Source organism: Sycon ciliatum, chromosome 7 (genome assembly GCF_964019385.1).
Source record: "Sycon ciliatum chromosome 7, ocSycCili1.1, whole genome shotgun sequence".
Taxonomy (NCBI): domain Eukaryota; kingdom Metazoa; phylum Porifera; class Calcarea; order Leucosolenida; family Sycettidae; genus Sycon; species Sycon ciliatum.
In genome coordinates this window covers 71,372-90,978 of record NC_088649.1, presented here as the reverse complement: position 1 = coordinate 90,978, position 19,607 = coordinate 71,372, and the positions used below count along the sequence as shown (strand labels likewise).

The window sequence follows — 19,607 nt, the reverse complement described above, 5'->3', positions numbered from 1 at the left end:
GCATGGTATTGTTATACGATGGCAGAAAGGGCGTGGGCGTATAGGAAACAAAAACAGAAACAGATCTACGGGGATATTGGGATACGGGGATACGGGGATACAGCGTAGTTACAGTGTACGTGTGCAAGTATCATTCCAGAAGGGAAGTTAATTTTAAACGATCACTCTCATAACCACATGCCACTCTACAATGTGTCATCCTGAAAGTTATCTTTCTACACATCACTCTCTTTTGATCCAACAGCCAGTGTTTTATCCTGGATGGTGGCTGGCAGGTTCGCTGCCTTTTTTGAGGCTCTCCTCTGCAAGCTCAACCATGCTACCTCGGGTGTTGTCTGCTGTCCTGGCTTGGGCAGAGTCCCTTGATTTCCATCCACAATATGTCATGTCTTCTCCTGACAGTCGTTGTGTGCATTGGGGAATATTGTGATCACGTGATGACTGGACTGCATATTGTGATCACGTGACGACTGGACTGTAGCTTAGATGTCACTGACAGTACTGCCAGTGGACAAACGACCGAGGCTATGACTCAGCGATGGTGTCCTACCAGTGGACAAACATGCCTCATATATTTCCTCCTTAACATTTAGCTGTGAGTTCAACATGCAAGTGTTTGAGGTGTTGCTTCTGTCACTGACCATGGACAATCGAGGCGATGGTGCACTACAAGTGTTCACATAAGCCGCATATGTTTCCTCATTAACATTCATCTCTGAGTTCAGCATGCAAGTGTTTGAGGTGTTGCTTCTGTCACTGACAATGGGCAAACGATGCGATGGTGGGCTACAAGTGTTCACATAACCCTCATCCGTTCCCTCCTTAACATTCATCTCTGAGTTCAGCATGCAAGTGCTTGAGGTGTTGCTTCTGTCACTGACAATGGACAAACGATGCGATGGTGGGCTACAAGTGTTCAAATAAGCCCCATTTGTTTCCTCCTTAACATTCAACTCTGAGTACAGCATGCTAGCGTTGAAGTTGCTGCTCTCGTGTTCATTCTCTTCTACAACATTGAGCGAGCTGCCCAAATTGATTCCTTCAACACAAGTTTCTCGTCTGTTAGTTGTGAACGGGCTTGATGTGGAGTCTGCGTCAAAGGATTCTGGAGGAACACGAAGAGAAAAGCAATGTACAATCAAAATATGTTTTGGTCAAACAATACAACACCGCTTGACAAGAAACTTGAAGCGAGAGAGCTGCAAACTGGGAGGATCCGCTATGCTCTTGATTTACCAAGATCATCACTGATGTATTCAATACAGCTCCAGAATTCATACCTCATAACGCTTCATCCAAAAAAGTATAACTTCTTTCTCATCTTCTGCATCTATATCCCTTTCACTCTATCTCATGCACTCTCTCTGCTTCTGGATCTCTTTACCCTCTATCTCTTTCTCTTGGTCTCTGTCTGTATTTATCTCTGTTTGTCTCTTTGTCACTGCTTCTATAATTATATCTGTATGTATTTCTGGCCGTACGCCCGTCGGTTGAGCGAAATTCCGCTGATGATGTAGACATGGTGCAAGCTGGTGGAAGAGTATCCATCTTGCAGCTTCCACATAAAAAATCCCCGCCTTTTAGCTTTGGTACAGTGGTCACATTCTCTCTACCACTAAGCTATGGTGCAATGGTCACATTCTCTTTACCACTTAGCTATGGTGCAATGGTCACATTCTCTCTACCACTTAGCTATGGTGCAATGGTCACCTTCTCTTTACCGCTAAGCTATGATACAGTGGTCGACTTATCTTTACCACTAAGCTGCTATGGTACAATGGTCACCTTCTATCTACCACTAAGCTATGGTACAATGGCCACCCTCTCTCTATCACTACAGTCCATTCATCCAAAACAGTCCCGCTAGCTTTTGAAAGTCCGATTTCGGTGGAATTGAGGATCAAAAATCCACGAATCTGAGTTTGGGATCTGCTTCTCCATACATTTTGCCATGGAATACCTGTCCCAATTTTGTAAAACCTGGCTGTATTTCTATTTCCCAGGTCTTGGACCTTTCTTGCCTCGGATGTGGCAAGGAGTATATTGCAGGTGTCACACAATGCAGGATGTACTGTTGTTTTCACGATATCTACAACTATGTGCGGGAGACACAAACAAGTTACAAGTTAGGGTGACAGTTTCCAATGAATGGACTGTAGGCTACAGTACTGTCGTATCCATGCTGTTGACACGTTGCCTTTTAGGCATCTACGTGACAAGTCTTCCTTGCTTAGGTGTCTAATTATTTATCTATCTCCCGTAAACGGATTCATAATCGGCTTTATTTTATGTCTTCACACAAGGCCTGGAGCCTTCCTTATTGGGCATACCCTGTTGGCTCCCGCTCTTTATGCTGTAGTTTGCAATCGCATGCGGGGCCATCAATCTCGTGGCCATGGACTTCCATGGCCGCAAATAGATATTATTGCTATCGCCTTCCTTCTCTCTCTCTCTCTCTCTCTCTCTCTCTCTCTCTCTCTCTCTCTCTCTCTCTCTCTCTCTCTCTCTCTCTCTCTCTCTCTCTCTCTCTCTCTCTCTCTCTCTCTCTCTCTCTCTCTCTCTCTCTCTCTCTCTGTCTCTCTCTCTGTCTCTCTCTCTCTCTCTCTCTCTCTCTCTCTCTCTCTCTCTCTCTCTCTCTGTCTCTCTCTCTGTCTCTCTCTCTCCCTCTATGTATCTATGTATCTATGTATCTATCTATCCATCTATCCATCTATCCATCTATCCATCTATCCATCTCTCTCTCTCTCTCTCTCTCTCTCTCTCTCTCTCTCAACTTCAGTCTTTACGACAAGTCACGACTTCAATTTTTCTTGTTTTAAACTATCGTTTGATCATTATGTCTGACCGTAAGATGTGAGTCTCGATGTGAATGTATAGGCGTGTGTGTGTGTGTGTGTGTGTGTGTGTGTGTGTGTGCGTGCTTCTCTTGCGATGGGCGTATACATGGTACATGGTGTGTGTGTGTGTGTGTGCGTGTGTGTGTGTGTGTGTGTGTGTGTGTGTGTGTGTGTGCGTGCATACGTGTGTGTGTGTGTGTGTGTGTGTGTGTGTCACTGTGTGTGTGTCTATGTGTGTGTGTGTGTGTGTGTGTGTGTCACTGTGTGTGTGTGTGTGTGTGTGTGTGTGTGTGTGTGTGTGTGTGTGTGTGTGTGAATGCGGGTGCTGTATATGTGAGGGCATGGCGAGTGAGTGTGTGACCAGGTGTGGTGTGACCCGAACATGTGTAAATATGTCATATTTGCGAGTATATGTGGTACTGGAACGTCTAGTAATGTAATATTATAGTTACGGCCACCACTGCACGGCCTTGTAATGTGATAGTCTTAGGTTAGTCATGTTGGTTCCGCGGATCCGGGGATCCGGGCCTAACTCCCTGCGTTGTCGTACCAGCTCTGCTCTTGGAGCCTTGCTCTCTCATTTTTCCCATCTAAAAACAGCTGCAAGATTCTACTCTACCAATGCTATATTCTGCCTTTATTTGATTACCGTGTCATAGCATGGTGTGGTCTTAATGCAGCTGCTGTTTCCAAGCTTGAAATTCACCATAGAAAAATAATTAAATGGCTATTTGGAAAATCTCTCATGCATAACAGTAAGCATGTATACTGTCTCGTAGCCTCCTCTCCACTTGCTGATAGACGCCAAGCACACCTGTGTGCACTCGTTCAGAAAATTTCTCTTAAAAGCAAATTCCCAGGCACTTCAAGAAACATGATTGGTACCAGCGAGAGAGAAATACAAGACACCAGGTATCATTACCTTCCCCTCGATTGTCCCTAATGATGAAATCACCTGTCTTTATGCCTTGCACATGTTGGCTCAAACTCTCTTATAATATTCACTGTTCACAGTCTCTCTCAGCTTTTAAGGATGCATTTCAGCAATAATAGTATTGTGCTACCTGCTGTTAACACATGGTGTCACCTCCCTTCCTTTTCTTCTTTTGATAATGCTAATTTCCGTGGTTGGATTCAGCCTCCCTTTCTTGTATTGGCTATGTATTATTATGCGCCATGAAGTGGAGACGATAAATAATAAATAAATAAAATATCTCCGGGTCGCCGGATACGGCAGTACAATGGTCACCTTCTCTTTACCACTAAGCTATGGTGCAATGGTCACCTTCTCTTTACCGCTAAGCTATGGTACAATGGTCACCTTCTCTCTACCACTTAGCTATGGTACAATGGTCACCACTGGCAAATTATTCGTATTTTTATTTGTATTATCAGAGGGGTTCTTAAGAGAGCATGTCTGAGAATACCAAAGTATGTGTGCAAGTGGATCTCTCCGATTTCGCTCAAAATTTGCAGTTAGGCTCCCTTTCGGGTGTGGATCGATTGAGCAAAGCCCTTGAAAAAGTTTCTGAAGGGAACCTTGAAATTTGCATACCCCTCAAAAATGGCCGAAATATCACATTATTTGTGGGTCTAGAAACGAGTCACGCCACAGCGTATCCGAACAAGCTATGAACAAAACTCCATCAAGCCAACATTGCCTCACCTTAGAAGAGTTCCTGGAGCAGTACCGCTTAGCCACGCCAAGATCCTAGAAGACGAGGTCCATCACCCCCTGACGCCACAAATGATCGTCTTGAAAATAGCCAATTTACAAGCGCTGGCAAAACAGCCAGCTACGTCCTCAATTGGCCAGAACTATACACCGGCAGATAGTAGAACACCTCTTCTAGCGCTGAGGACATGTCCCCCATCTTCCTTTTGGGGTTTTCTTGAAATAAACTTTTTTGAATTTTTCCACTCGACCATTCTGAAATACGGCCAAAGTCATACCTGCGCAGGAAAACTCGCCCCTCTGCGACGTCTCCTCAGCAATTTCTACTCCAACACTACTCCCAAGGCCGCAGAACAAAGTGTATTGTTGACTCTGACAAGGAAAAGCAGCGGTGATCACTTGTCACTCCAAACGACAAGCTTCTCCTTGCGCCACCAATAATCTTTTGTGCGACTGTTGATGCAAAAGTGACTGAAGACCTGAGCGCAGTTTTTGAATTTTACTACAAGAGGCACGGTGAAATCACGTGCCTTGTGACGCAAGAATGCCAAGTCCCGTGGATCACGGCTCACGAGATTTCAGAGTCACCTTCGTAAAGTGCGCTTGTTACTCGCCTTGAACGCCCGTCGGTCTGGAAGTGATCACACTTGTGTTGTTTCTGCGCTCAAGAACACGCTGACCGTGTTGTAGGCCTACGAACCGGGACTTTCCCTGACCATGTAGGTCGAAGACCAGTGAAATGATGATGAAATCACATTCTTTATGACGTAAGGAATCTGTCATGCAGTTCACGCGACAAGTGCGTGCAGCCAGTGCTGCTCTCGTGCCAGTCAACAAAAAGCGACCGAGCTAGCAGCTTTCGTCGAGCATCATCATGAAAACAAGGGACTTTTACCGTTGGACTATGTTCGGGATTGCAGGAGGTAAGTGTGAAAGATGAATAACTCTCCATGCTGTACGAGGGGCATATTTCAACGGCTTGCTGCCATTGCAACACTTCTAGGACAGTTTGTGGGGGTTCTCAGCAGATCAAGCAGGAAATGCAGCTCATCTTACCTCTGCCATCATGGTCTGTTCCGAGTAGCGTTCCAGACACGTTCGCGATCGATGGCCGCGTGTCGTGATCCAGGAAGCGTCATCCTACGTCACAGAGCACGCGATCTCACCGTGTATCTTGCAATAAAATTCAAAAACTGCGCTCAGGACTTCAGCCACTTTTGCATCAACAGTCGCACAAAAAATTATTGGTGGCGCAAGGAGAAGCTTGTCGTTTAGAGTGACAAGTGATCACCGCTGCTTTTTCTTGTCAGAGTCAACAATACACTTTGTTCTGCGGCCTTGGGAGTAGTGTTGGAGTAGAAATTGCTGAGGAGACGTCGCGGAGGGGCGAGCTTTCCTGCGCAGGTATGACTTTGGCCGTATTTCAGCATGGTCGAGTGGAAAAATTCAAAAAGGTTTATTTCAAGAAAACCCCAAAAGGAAGATGGGGGACATGTCCTCAGCGCTAGAAGAGGTGTTCTACTATCTGCCGGTGTATAGTTCTGGCCAATTGAGGACGTAGCTGGCTGTTTTGCTAGCGCTTGTAAATTGGCTATTTTCAAGACGATCATTTGTGGCGTCAGGGGGTGATGGACCTCGTCTTCTGGGATCCTGGCGTGGCTAAGCGGTACTGCTCCAGGAACTCTTCTAAGGTGAGGCAATGTTGGCTTGATGGAGTTTTGTTCATAGCTTGTTCGTATACGCTGTGGCGTGACTCGTTTCTAGACCCATAAGTAATGTGATATTTCGGCCATTTTTGAGGGGTATGCAAATTTCAAGGTTCCCTTCAGAAACTTTTTCAAGGGCTTTGCACAATCGATCCACACCCGAAAGGGAACCTACCTGCAAATTTTGAGCGAAATCGGAGAGATCCACTTGCACACATACTTTGGTATTCTCAGACATGCTCTCTTAAGTAGACAACACTCACCTCGACAGTTATTAGCGGCAGCTCGAGACAAACGCTGGCTCTTTGCTTTCTTGGGGATAATTAACGCCACCTCCTTGATTCGCTTCATGTTCAAGGCAGCTAGCACCACACCCAGGAAGGCAGCAAATCCAAATACTGCACCTAAAATAGGGCCAGCTCCCACGCCCGTTCCCGATGCCTGGGGATTGTTGGGTTCATCTGGGAACGACAAATTCATCCAGAAGTGCAGGCACACACAGCTTGTTGTCATGGATTGAGAAGTATGCTCACTACCGAAATCCACAGCATTAAAATAAGGAGCATCAGCAAATCGAATTTTTGGTTCGATTACGAATGTGATAAAACGAAAGACTGCGCAAAAAATCCGAATGAAAAAGAGGTTCAGCATGTAGCAGCAATTATTTTCAATTCCGTCACTCGACTAAGTTGTGCCTGTGGTCCATAGATCTTTTCGAGTTTGAGAAGTAAAATATGTTGAGATACGCTTGTGGTTGTTGCATTACAGCAAGAGTATGTAAGCTTTGCTTAGCAGTTTGGTTGGACTCGCTTCTCCTCCTTGCTGAAGGTCACCTGTATCCAACAAAGTTGCTGCTGTTTCTCGCGGCCGTTGAGGATGACACGAAGCGACGGATGCTTCATCTGGTTCAAAAGATTGGCGTTCACTGGTTCCCATAATCGCAATGCGCCGGGAGATGTTTCAAGAGGCCCGCCGCTGGTGACTCCCGACGCGTACCGGCGATATGTAAACCAACCCTTATCGCTGCATAAACAAGGAACCTTATGTGGGAATAACGGCCGTGCCACGGAATTCGACAGAGCAGAGAAATGATATAGACCTAACTAGCCTACATTGTAGTGTGTGTATGGCGATGACGCCTGTTGGGAATTCCCTAGTAAAATAAGAATATAAATAAAAAATAGAACGAGAGAGCTTGGAAGCTCAGGGCCCCCGCTATACTTTTTTGCCTTGATGACCTAGACAAAAAAATAGGGATGTTATAAATTCTTATAAGTTTCTACTTTTTGTTTTTAGACATAACCTGGGATTCGAACCCACACTATCGCCCTGCATGCATCCCCCGATACACTTCGCATAAAATACTAATTCTTCCAAGTTGCTTCACGTTATGATCTTGTATTTGAAAGCCCTATTTGAATATGCATTGTGGCCAGCCGACTTTGATTGTACTGTACGGAACGGGACAGGTACGGGACAGGTACGGGACAGGTATGGTCGAGGGTGATACGACACCGTCTACCGCCTTGATGACGGCAAAAAAAGAAAACAGATGTTATAAATTAGCCGTGGTTGGCTGTAAAAACCCTACAATCGCCACACAGAGTGGTCATTGGCTACCCCAGCCATGTATTGCTTGGAATAAATAAAATAATTTTTTCAATTCTCCTATTTTTCAGGCATTACCTGGGATTCGAACCCGCACTATCGCCCTACATGCATTCCGCCATACACTTCGCATTCATACTCATTCTTCCAAGTTGCTTCACGTTATGATCTTGCGTTTGAAAGCCCTATTTGAATATTGCAGCCAGCTGTATGTGGCCAGCTGTGTTTGATGGTACGGTACGGTACGGGACAGATACGGGATAGCGCCAGGCGTGATACAAACACACAAACACACAAACAAACACCAGATTAAAGCTGTGTGGACCCTGGCTAGCGCCAGACGTTACTGAAGTATCGTCTTCTGCATAGCTGCGGGAATAAAATAACCATAACATGTGTTTCGAACCGGAACTATCGCCATGCATGTTTTTATGCTGATACACTTTGCATCCACACACATTCTTCCAAGTTACTTCATGCTAAAGTCTTGCAGTTGAAAGCCCTATCATACCGACGTCAACGAACAAACAAAGGCAAGTTAAACATAGATAGTCAGTAGTAGCTGTGACACGGGATGCACAGGAAAATGTTGACAGGCTGGCACACTTTGTTATCCCCGTCATCTAATCAGGACACATTGTTACACGGTTGCTCACCTAGACAACTGGGTGATAGTATAGTGCCGTCAGCTGCACATGTTGATGTGCTCACTCCACTCAGTGTGTGGCCAGTATTGCAGGTGTAGGTTACCGATTCTTGATATCTGATCATCCCTGTTTGGCTAGACTTCCCGTTGCTGATAGTTGGTACCTTGCAGGTCACAGCTAGAAAACAGTAAATGAAAGGTTGAACAGTAAATGAAAGGGCAGAGAGGTTCCAGGCCTATTGTTTAAATGAAAGGTTTTACTAATAGCTCATAAAGCAATAGATCTAGGCGCTCTTAAGCAAGCTGTATGGTTCACATTTTTAGGTGTCTGGACTAGAGTCTACATCTTCGCTTTTTTTTAGTCCAGATTTCTACGAGTAGTTCTCTAAAATGTGGCACATGCAGAGAAAAGCATAGAGACCTGCTGGGCATCGATCAAATACCAAATATGGAAGGAGAAATTCCCAGTACACATTCCGCGTGCTGTCTCTATGTGACGTGGACCAGAACAGATTTTCTTTGCATCACGGAAACGCGAAGAGAGGTCCGGAGATTCTTCGCGTCGCAACCCCGTAACCTGGAGCAGAACCTCACTAATTTGTCCGATATCTTACCTTACTAAGGCCTATTCATTATGCCACTTTTTGCGACCTGACACGTGACTTGAAACAGCTGAGACATGAAAATGGCTGCCGCGAGCTGCAAGGTTCCTGTCGCTAAAGTTGGAGAAATTTCAACTTTAGCGAAGTACACGTTGCTCACCTTTGCATGTGGGTGTTGAAGTCAACGTGCGATTAGCCTGGCATGTTGGCCGTGCATCTCCAACTAACACATGATGAGCATTGCATGAATAGTTGGCTCTTTGCTGGAAAGATATTTCCGATACAGCTTGCTGCCCATTTGTGATATTAGGTATGGTACAATTGACAGCTGTATATAATAGAAACACACAAGAAATTCACTGACATGGGGAATAACAATAAGTGAACATCAGCCCAAAACACTGGTTTCCTGTACGAGATCATTGTCACCTGTCAAATCGACAAAAAGATTCTGCTTTTGAGCCTAGCGGAGGTACCCAGTCCAAATGTTACCGAAATACTAAAATGCATGTACTAACATGCAGGTACCATTGATCTCAGCCAGGTACTCTCTTATTTGTGTAATTGTTAATTTTGCTCCTGAATTTCCATCCCTGTTGGTTTGCCACCGTCCGCCTCCTTCCGCCACCTTTTTTACTAAAGTAATGCCATTATCACATTCGCTTCAATGTAATTGGGCTTGCAGCCCGTGTGTAGTTGGTTGTGCATTTAAATAAAAATATACAGATATTACACAGCAATGAATCAAACAAGTCTCATTCCGCTGTTACTCCGAGTTTCATGTCAGAACACTTCATCAGACAGCATATATTTATTTTGTCTGATGAAGTGTTCTGACACGAAACTCGGAGTAACAGCGGAATGAGACTTGTTTGATTCATCGCTGTGTAATATTTGTATTACTTGCTTTGTCCAGTGGGCATTGAGCACTGTAAGCAGCATAGGGACTTTAGACAACTGTGTAAATAAAAATATACATGCTTTGCTGCCGTATGCAATGTGACCTTGCAAAATCTCGACTAGACATTTGACTCCTAGTATATTGCAACCATGCAGGCACAGTGGGTTGGTCAATGACCATGATTGAGATACCGGAGGTACCTGGTTCAAGTTCTGCATGGGAGCGTTTTCTCCAGCCGTGCTGCTACCCACAGTCCACTAGGAACTTGTGGCCGGGCACAAGGGGTACATGGATGCGTCTAGCGGCGTCTTTCTCGGCACTTGTGCCAGCGGTTGTGAGCCTTATCCACTCATCCCCACCGTTAGATGCTGAATCTGCCGCTAGCATTCACCGAGTGTTAGCGGCCGTCGTCAGTTTCCTTCGGGAATGGACACGATAATCTACTTTAATCTTCTTATTTTGCATTGCTGCTGAATCGGGCACACACCAGGAGAATGAAACGAAAACGGAAGCAAAAAGGATCTGAGGAGAAACCAGAGACTAGGCGAGGCACAACTGAGAAGAATCCAGAAGGTGGGACCAGGCTCATCGTAATTAGACTGCCAATATTTATGAGAAGTCGGGTGGTAGCCAACCACTGCGAACTGAATAATATGGAGAGAAACAAAAGAGAATCGAGAGCAGAACAGTACATTGATACCGTTTTGCTCACCTAGACAACTGGGTGTTAGTATAGTACCGTTAGCTGCACATGTTGATGTGTTCATTCCACTCAGTGTGTAGCCAGTATTGCAGGTGTAGGTTACTGATTCTTGATATCTGATCATCCCTGTTTGGCTAGATATCCCGTTACTGATAGTTGATACCTGGCAGGTCACAGCTAGAAAACAGTAAACGAAAGGTTACACTAATCGCTCATAAAGCCACTTACCCAGACGAGCTTAAGCAAGCAAGATGTACGGTTCACCTTTTATAGTCACTGCTCACTTTTCAAATCTATTTGAATGGCCTGGTTGAAATGTGCTATTGCAAACTAATCACAATCTGTTAAATAGATCAAACGAACAAATTTCAGAATTCCCGTGACCTTGCGATCATGGCAACCATCCCGTCCCACCAGATTTTCTCATGTGTGTGAACGTATTCAATTCGGGCAGCGAGACTCAGTGCCTGTGGTCATTAGGCGAGGGGTCATGAATTTGTGACCCCAGTCCGGTAGTTTTCACTGAAGAATAGAACAAGGAGATCGAGTCTAGACATGGGAACACCTGAACGTTTTACAAGTTGTCATATTGCGTCGCGATGTCTGTGGGATTCATACTTTTTAAATCTTTCAATATCAAATTGTTGGCTCAGGTTGTTCCAGGCGTTTCAAACTAATTACAAGCGTAATCAGAGCCGAATAAGTATATCTAGGGTGTCCTCGATTGGCGAATCTGGATTGAGTGTGAGCAGGCAGTGTGGTCCGAGCAATGCTAGCCCAATCGAACAAATCAAGGGTGTAGTACACAAAATTACGCGTATCGTACAAAATTCTAGGAAATCTGTGAAAAAACGCCAAAGTCCAATTATACTCCAGCCACCCACTGTGTGGGGGTCGATGTGATCAGATTGTACTCCAAGTACAACTACTCTGGATTTGGCCAGATTCGGACAAACGATCATGCTCACTTGTTCTACAGACTCGACTCTACATGCATAAGTAAGAGATTCATAGTAGTGCATAGGGATGGCGTAAGTATGGGATAGTGCAAATGAGAGTCCTCTGGCTCGGTACAGTGCTCAATATTCATTCCGAACGGTGCAAGGCAATGGAGATGTACTGCAGATGTTGTTCAAGGACATCAAGGAGAAGAACGGCACTCCTTCCTGGTGTCTGATATAGTAAACTTCTATCAATCCATCACGAAGGAGCTCCTCCTCGACGCCTTGAACTTCGCCCAGACACACGTGCAAATGAGCCAGGACATCATATACACCTTTGCCTGGAGTTGCTGCTATGCTCAGATGGCCGGGTGTGGTCGGAGCAGGGAAGGGGAGACATGTTCGATGTCACCATGGGTGCATATGACGGTGCGGAGTTTTGTGAGTTAGTCGTTCTTTACATTCTCGAGAAGCTCACTGTGCACCTCAGCAGACCGCCCAGGCTGTGGGTCTGTATTGGGACGACGGTCTGGCAGTACTGAAGGACGCTTGTGGGCGCATGGCAGACAGAAAAGGAAGCAGGTCACTGAAGTCTTCAAAGCATGTGGGCTGAAAATCACGATTGCATCCAATATGAGCACTGTTAACCTTTTGCGCCCTGGTGCTAAATCCCCTGATTCCTGCCACCGGCCGCCCTGCCACACGCAATAGTCCCAGTAGCCTTTGAAAATTATCTAATTTCACTCACCAGTTTCGTAATTATTTCTTTTTGGTCGCATTGGAAAGCTACAGATGTCCTCTCTCTGAATATCGCCACTAGACACCCGGCAGGAGCAACAGAATCGCCTTCAGGCCTGTTGAGAGCTGCCCTATTGCGCCTGAGCGAGCTTCTGTACCCACCTCCACAAATTTTATCGTTTTACAATTTTTACTCAACGTAGAACGATGATTCAAAGTCCTGCAGATTCATGAAGCTCAAGCGATTCATTTGATCTCTACTTCGCATGCGCTGTGCAGCGATGAGTCACTGGGAAAGTCCCCGTTTGAGGCACGCCGACGCACTTTGAAGCGCTCTGCGTACAAATTTTCGAAACAATTTCAAGCGTATCCGTGTTTCGTTCTTCGATACTCAGTGATTCTGCACCGCGCTATATCAAACGATATACCACTGGAAAGCTTATTCTCTCACCTTTCCAATGAGCCATCATTCGCGACAATCGGATAAAGGACAATGGAGTTACGACAATTTGAACAGTGATGTATATGCACTGTACAAGTATGCGCTTTTACTTGACGCACATATGCGGCATCAGGAAATCAGGGTATGACGTTTTGACGCACATGTGCGGCATCAGTCCGGAAAGGGTTAATGTATCTGGAAATCGCCATGTGCTTACGATCGGGAACATTCAAGCCATACAGGAAACGCAATGACGCCACTTGTATGTTAGCACTCAGTCCAGCTATCCGCCACAGGTCCTGAAAAACATACCAGCGGGCATCAACAAGCGGTTGTCTTCGATATCAAGCTCCAGGAAGGAGTTTGAGGAAGCGGCGCCGGAGTATGCCAACGCGCTTGCCGCCGGCGGACACACCACACCTCTAACCTACAGCTGTGAAGACAAGCAGCCGCGTGGAAGGAAGGGGTGATAGCGAAATGTGATATGGTTCAACCCTCCATACAGTGCGAACGTCAGAACAAACATCGCCGGACAGCTTCTCGCGCTGATATTGAAGCATTTCCCCAATGAATCCAGAGTGAGAAAGCTCTTCAACCGCAATACCGTAAAGGTGAGCTATAGCTGCATGCCGAGCATGGAAACCAGAATAAAAGGACACAACAAGAAAGTACTGCAACCGAAACGTGCTGAATTACCATGCAATTGCCATTTTGCAGCGCTTTGCCCAGTGAATGGTGCATGCAGGACCATCAATTTGGTGTACGTGGCAAGCAACAAGTCGGGCAGTTGGGATGTCGGCGCGAGAGTTCAAGAGCAGACACTCCACCCACATGACCACGATAAGTCATGAGCGCTATGATAGCAGCACTCAGCTGGCTAGGTATGTGTGGAGCCTTAAACGCCAAAATATACCATACGCGATTTCCTGCGCTGTCAAGGAGCGTGCTAGTGCCTACTCCAACATCGGAAGGCGCTACAACCTCTGCATAGCCGAGAAGTACCATATCGTAGCACCAGACCGCAGAATCTCACTCAACAAACGCACGGAGATTGTGTCCAAGTGTTGCCATGCCGCAAAGTTCCTGCTTGGCAAGTACAACGGTGTGACCGTAATCACTCTTGCTATGCCCGCTGAATCCATGTATGAAATTCCTCACTCTTGCTTAGGGCCTGGTCAGACTACGTCAAAATCGAAATAATCCTAGGATTATAATCCGAATCGCCATAGTAACTTGCCGCCAGAGCGGCAAAAGCGGGAGTTGACGCTCTAAAAAGAGCAAGAACAGACCACGCTTTTCCGCTCCAACAGGAATTTGACGCTGATACACCATTGACGCTGATGTTCACCTATTTTTTCATCTCGATATCGAGGAGCTAATTGGCCATGGACAACAACAACACTCATAAGGATGGTTGCAAGGATTGCACTGAAGGTGTTGGTGATCCCAAGGTGCAGGAATTTGACGTCGTTCGTGGAGATTACCACTTGACGCTCGAAATGAAGTTTGAATTTTCATTCTCCCCACATGAGTAGTGTGATCGCGATTCTAATTCTGGACGCTTTTCTGTTTTCGTCAGGCAACCAAAATTTGCCGCAGTCTGACCAAGCCCTTACACACATCGCTGACTCTGTAACACTACTGCATATAATCGGTTCTTGGCTGTTCATCCTGTGTCAGTTGTCTGCTGATTGCCTATGGGGAGGAAACTATTAGTTGCAACAAACGATGCTTGGTGATCTGTGCCTTGTGCAAGTCATAGTGTATAGGAATGGCATTAATAAGTCACAGTGTATAGGAATGGCATTAATAAGTAGTAGCAAGAGTACATAACCCCCCAGAGTGTGCAACGCCTGATCCAGCTGTGCATAGGGTCTTGGTCGAGCGGAATCGGATCTTTGCGTCATAATACCGTACACATCTGAGAGGAACCCGGGAATTCGCGGGTACTCTCGGATCAAAATCAATGGTGCCCTGCCTCGAGACCGGCCTTGCGCTGGTGTGGAGTGTACGCATGACATCAGATCCGATTCCGCTCGACCAAGACCCTATGCAGAGCTGGATCAGCGTTGCACACTCTGGGGGGTTATGTACTCTTGGTAGTAGGGTATAGGAATGGCATTAATGAGCAGTAGTGTAGAGGAATGGTATTAGCCCTTAGGTGTGGGTAGGTCAATTTCGACCTATGCTGACAGTGCATACTAAAATCGAGCACAGAGCCAATCATGTACATCGCAGGTGCCTGATTTTTTGTACAGAGACCCTTCAGTAGTAAAAGCTGGCCTGTAGATAGCAATAGAGAAAGTAGGGGGGGGGGGGGTTGCATTTGTAAAAGTCGAGTCGTGATCAACGACGATTGTGCAGATCAGCGGAAGTCAATCGAGCGTGCGCACGCGTCCCGTAACACGAACAAAACGTTGCTGTTTCGCTTCGTTTTCGACTAGCACAGGTCATGGCTACTACAGCTGACCTCCGTCATGGATGCTGCAGGAGCGCTTGAGTTGTTTGAAGAGCTGGAGGCCGATGATGTCCTTGTAGAAGAAGAATCAGAAGACGACGATGGTGAATAATCTGACGCTCTTTTCTCGGACGGAAACCTGTCGTCATCAGATGAGGAAGACCGACTCAACGATGACTTGGTTTCGGTGAATTTCTTGAGAACGGCAGCTCTTCAGATGAGGGCAAAATTTCCGACGATGAGCTTTAAGAAGCTGCAGGGCGAGGGCAAGTGCAGCCAGTTCGTGGACGTGCTCCGCTCGCGCTGCGCGGAGAAATTGCTCGCGGCGCTGGTCGAGCTCAGCCAGCTGATGGAACAGCTGATCGTGGCGTGCGTGGCATGTGTGGCGGAGGCCTTGGCGGAGGCCGTGGACGAGGTAGTGGATTCGGCGTGCTGAGTGGTGTTGGCGACCAAGATGTTCCTGGACCAGCGCAGTACCCTGACCCTATTGTAGATTTTTCTGACTTGAAAATTCAAAACTCGGATTTTGCTGTGTCTGGCCATTCAGAATACATACTTTTGTCGCTACATCATCTAAGGGGCCGTCCATAATTATCGATCTTTTACACGAAGAGAAAAAGTTTCGTATATGGGTGGGTGGGTCAAGGGGAGTTTCGTTTTGAAAAATATTGATATGAGAGACATCAAGGCATTCTTGCTGTCAAGTCAATCTATTTTTCGTTCAGGGGGGTGGGTGGGTGGGTGGGGGAGGGTCCTAACTAAACTTTTTCGTTTTGTGAAAATTATCGATAATGCCGGATAGCCCCTAAACGGTTGCGGAGATATAGGCTTTGCAAAAGATTGAACCAAAACTACGAAAAATCTAAAATTCAGTCAGGCACCAAAGGGTTTTAACCCTTTACCGGTCTACCATAAGCGAACCGATACTGTAGTATCGGTACGTTTGGCCCTCATTTTTTGGGGGTCTTGTTGCTAGGAGACAGCTAAAATGGCGCTCTATGCGTAGCTGAGGTCCAAGGCTTTCTGACGATGTACAAAACAACCACGCTTACCATACAAATTTTTGCCGTATCGATCGACTGAAGTTTGCTGATATTGCAAAAGACGACCATCCGCCATGCGTGCATTTCGAGAATGCGAGTGCATCTCTTGGGGCCGTGTTTGACAAGTGTTCTGAGAGCAGTAACACCACCAGTCCAGGCTGGATCTCCCGGGAGGTTTTGCAGTGTAGTGTGTTGAGAAAAAGAGCTCCGTTGAGTCCTGCTAATTCAAAAATGTATCGTCCACGAATGAAGAAACAAAATTCTCCAAACAGAGAGGAAGCCTTCTTGCTGCCGACACGGCGACAGCGACTGTCACAAGGACTCGTCAGGTGCGATCAGCTGATTCACCTGGCCGTGAGAATCACGGCATGCATAAGCTCGCGCCTGAGTGCTCATATCTGAGCGAGAGTGAATCTGACGCGAGCAGCCCTGAGATGAACAAACCGAAGCTGCGATATCGTGGAATGGGAATTGCTGCTGCTGGCGTATCGCCGATGGCGAGGTGTTGGTGTTCAATGGCGGTATTGTAGAGAGCCTACATTTCTTGTAAAGACGTAGCCCTTACCTGATTGTTTATCGTACGACTTCAGCTCCATCGCGAATTTGGTATGCCCTTCGTGCTGTGATATTTGTGTATTTCATTCGCAATTGTATTTTCTCTCAACGTGAAGGGCTACCATGGGCCCTGTTGTGAAACCACATGTTCTCGAGAGTGAAAGGCCTTCTCGCTTTTGACATTGTGTTCGTTTCAATGCAGTTGTATCCCGACTCCGCCGTACCGCTGATGATTACGACGTAGTATACGCTAAATGCGCTATGTGCGGTTTGCTGTGTGCGCTGTAGTTGTATGTTGTATGTGTATGCTTTTCTCATATACGCTGTCATTTTCACGCTATAACTACCTGGTGGTTTTAGTGTTAGTTATTCATTCATTCATTGTTCATTGTTAGTCGATGGAAGTGAAATATACTGTTGAGTATAAATACTTGTCCTCGTGCCGTGTGGGGTCGTTCGTTCCTGACACTAGAGAACCAGGGGGTTCACAACATTTGGCGACAACGCCAGGATACGAAGCGAGCATGGCACAGGAGCATTTGGCGACCACGCCAGGATACGAAGCGAGCATGGCACAGGAACATTTGGCGACCACGCCAGGATACGAAGCGAGCATGGCACAGGAACTATGGATCATTGAAGCCATCTTTATCGCTAGCGGAATTCGGTATGGATTTAATAAGCAGTAGTGTTTAGGAATGGCATTAATAATCAGTAGCAAGAGTAGATAAACAAGAGTGTGCAACTCCGGATCTCTCCTGCATAATCTGCAGATACCCCGCCCACGGCGGAATTTTTTGTCGACGTCACCTTTTTCAGAAGAACGCGCATTTTACCGCAGAGCAGTGTGAGCGCACGTGCTGGGCACCGACCTTGTAGTGTAAAGTTGGCCAAGAGCACGAGGGAAAACGTTCCGAAAGACTCGCAGCGCGTGCGTCGTCGAAAAGATTACGTCAACAAAAAACTCCGCCGTGGGCCTACCCATCCGCGAGTTGCACACTCTTGTTTATCTACTCTTGGTTGTAGTGTATAGGAATGGCATTAATAAGTAGTAGTATTAAGGGATGGTGTAAGCAAGTAGTCGTTCATAGGAATGGCGTATGTAAGGGGTCATCGCAAACGTTTTTTGCCCTCCATTGTAGGAACATGATTCGTGGGGGGGGGGGGGTCTAAGGGTGCGAGACAAAATCGCAAGTCGACCGACATGTTACAGATGACATATACATGCATGCGATTTCTGTCGCCCAGCAGAGCAAGCTCTTTTCGTTTCAAATGGAGAGGGGGGGGGGGGGAGAGGGGCGAGTACGAAAGGAGCGATGTTGGTATCAGGGACGAGAGAAACCATTGTGACAAGTAGCACATGTAGTGTTTAGGGATGGCGCAACAAACAACAATATACTAAAAAGGTAGATTTGTCACGGTCGTAGCTCTTCGCAGGTGTCGAAAGTTGCGTGTCACATCACAAAAGTTCGAATGTCCAAACCACACACTGGCAGTTATTAACCATAGAGCGACGTTGCTCACCTTTGCATATGGGTCTGGAAGTCAACGTGCGATTAGCCTGGCATGCTGGCCGTGCATCTCCAACTAACGCATGATGAGCACTGCATGAATAGCTGGCCTTTTGTCGGAAAAATATGTCCGGTACAGCTCGCTGCCCATTGGCGATAATGGGTACGGTACAATTGACAGCTGTAAACAATATAAACACATCGGGAAATGCAATGACATGAGAAAACAATACGTTGCCCTTGGCACAAAACACTAGTTTCCTGTGCGAGATCATTGTCACCTCGCAATACGACAATGAGATTGTGCTTTCGAGCCTAGCGAGGATACCCAGCCCAAATGCTACTCAAAAACTGAAATATTCACATACTTTGCATTACTATGCAATGTGACCATGCAAATCTCGACTTGACATTTTGACTTTCAACCTCACGTATGTGACAATGCTCCTGGAATTCTAAGGTGCATGTGTGTGTGTGTGTGTGTGTGTGTGTGTTCACCAATTCCGAAGAAGGGAGACCTTTCCAGGTTTGATAACTGGAGGGGAATATCGCTGCTTGATGTTGTAGGGAAACTGGTGGGCCGTGTCCTGCAATCCCGTCTTCAGAAGCTTGCTGAGAAGGTGCTGCCGGAATCGCAGTGCGGTTTTCGCCGTGGACGATCCTGCACGGATGGAACTTTTTGTATACGCCAACTAGTAGAGAAGTTTTATGAGCATCGTCAGAAGGGCTACCTCGTTTTCGTGGATTTACGAAAAGCGTATGATTCCGTGCCGCGCCCTGCTCTCGCTGCATGCCTCCTCAAGCTGGGCGTACCTGAGGAACTCACAGAGCTAATCCTGCAGTTCCATTGCGGCATGGAAGCAGAGGTGCGTGTTGGTGCTGAAGTCAGTGGCTCGTTTCCTGTTGAAAATGGTTTGCGCCAGGGATGCACCATGGCTCCGGTTTTGTTCAATCTCTTCTTTGGTGTTGTTATGATGTGCTGGAGAGATGCGATGCGTCAGGCCAGCACTGATTCTGGTATATCACTGTCCTACAACATCAATGGTCAGCTTTACTCCCGTGCTAAGGGTACCCTTCAAGTGCAACTCCACGACTTTGAATTTGCAGATGATGCCGTTTTGTTGTCAATGAGTCGGGCTGAGGCTGAGCAGTCGCTTCAGACTTTTCATCGTGTTGCATCCTCGTTTGGTTTGTCCGTCAGTTCGTCGAAAACACAATTCATGGTAGTTGGTGTTGGTATT

At 46.5% G+C, this 19,607-nt stretch overlaps 1 protein-coding gene across 1 annotated transcript; it reads right to left on the bottom strand.

Annotated features, from left to right (window-relative positions):
- Positions 1-482: 482 nt before the first annotated feature.
- LOC135821257 (complement component receptor 1-like protein) lies at positions 483-10,802 on the bottom strand. Its single transcript, XM_065334318.1, has 5 exons — positions 10,688-10,802; positions 9,235-9,402; positions 8,483-8,650; positions 6,482-6,679; positions 483-1,105 (listed from the first exon to the last, which is right to left on the bottom strand). The coding sequence occupies exons 1-5, from the start codon at positions 10,800-10,802 to the stop codon at positions 483-485; spliced, it is 1,272 nt and encodes a 423-aa protein (XP_065190390.1).
- Positions 10,803-19,607: the final 8,805 nt, after the last annotated feature.

Excerpts from the sequence above, each read along its gene's own strand:
- LOC135821257 (XM_065334318.1), bottom strand. The coding sequence starts at position 10,802 with ATGATCAGATATCAAGAATCAGTAACCTACACCTGCAATACTGGCTAC. Across the intron at positions 6,680-8,482 it reads ACTATCACCCAGTTGTCTAG|ATGAACCCAACAATCCCCAG; the intron begins GTGAGCAACCGT and ends TGTCGTTCCCAG. Across the intron at positions 1,106-6,481 it reads TGCCGCTAATAACTGTCGAG|AATCCTTTGACGCAGACTCC; the intron begins GTGAGTGTTGTC and ends GTGTTCCTCCAG.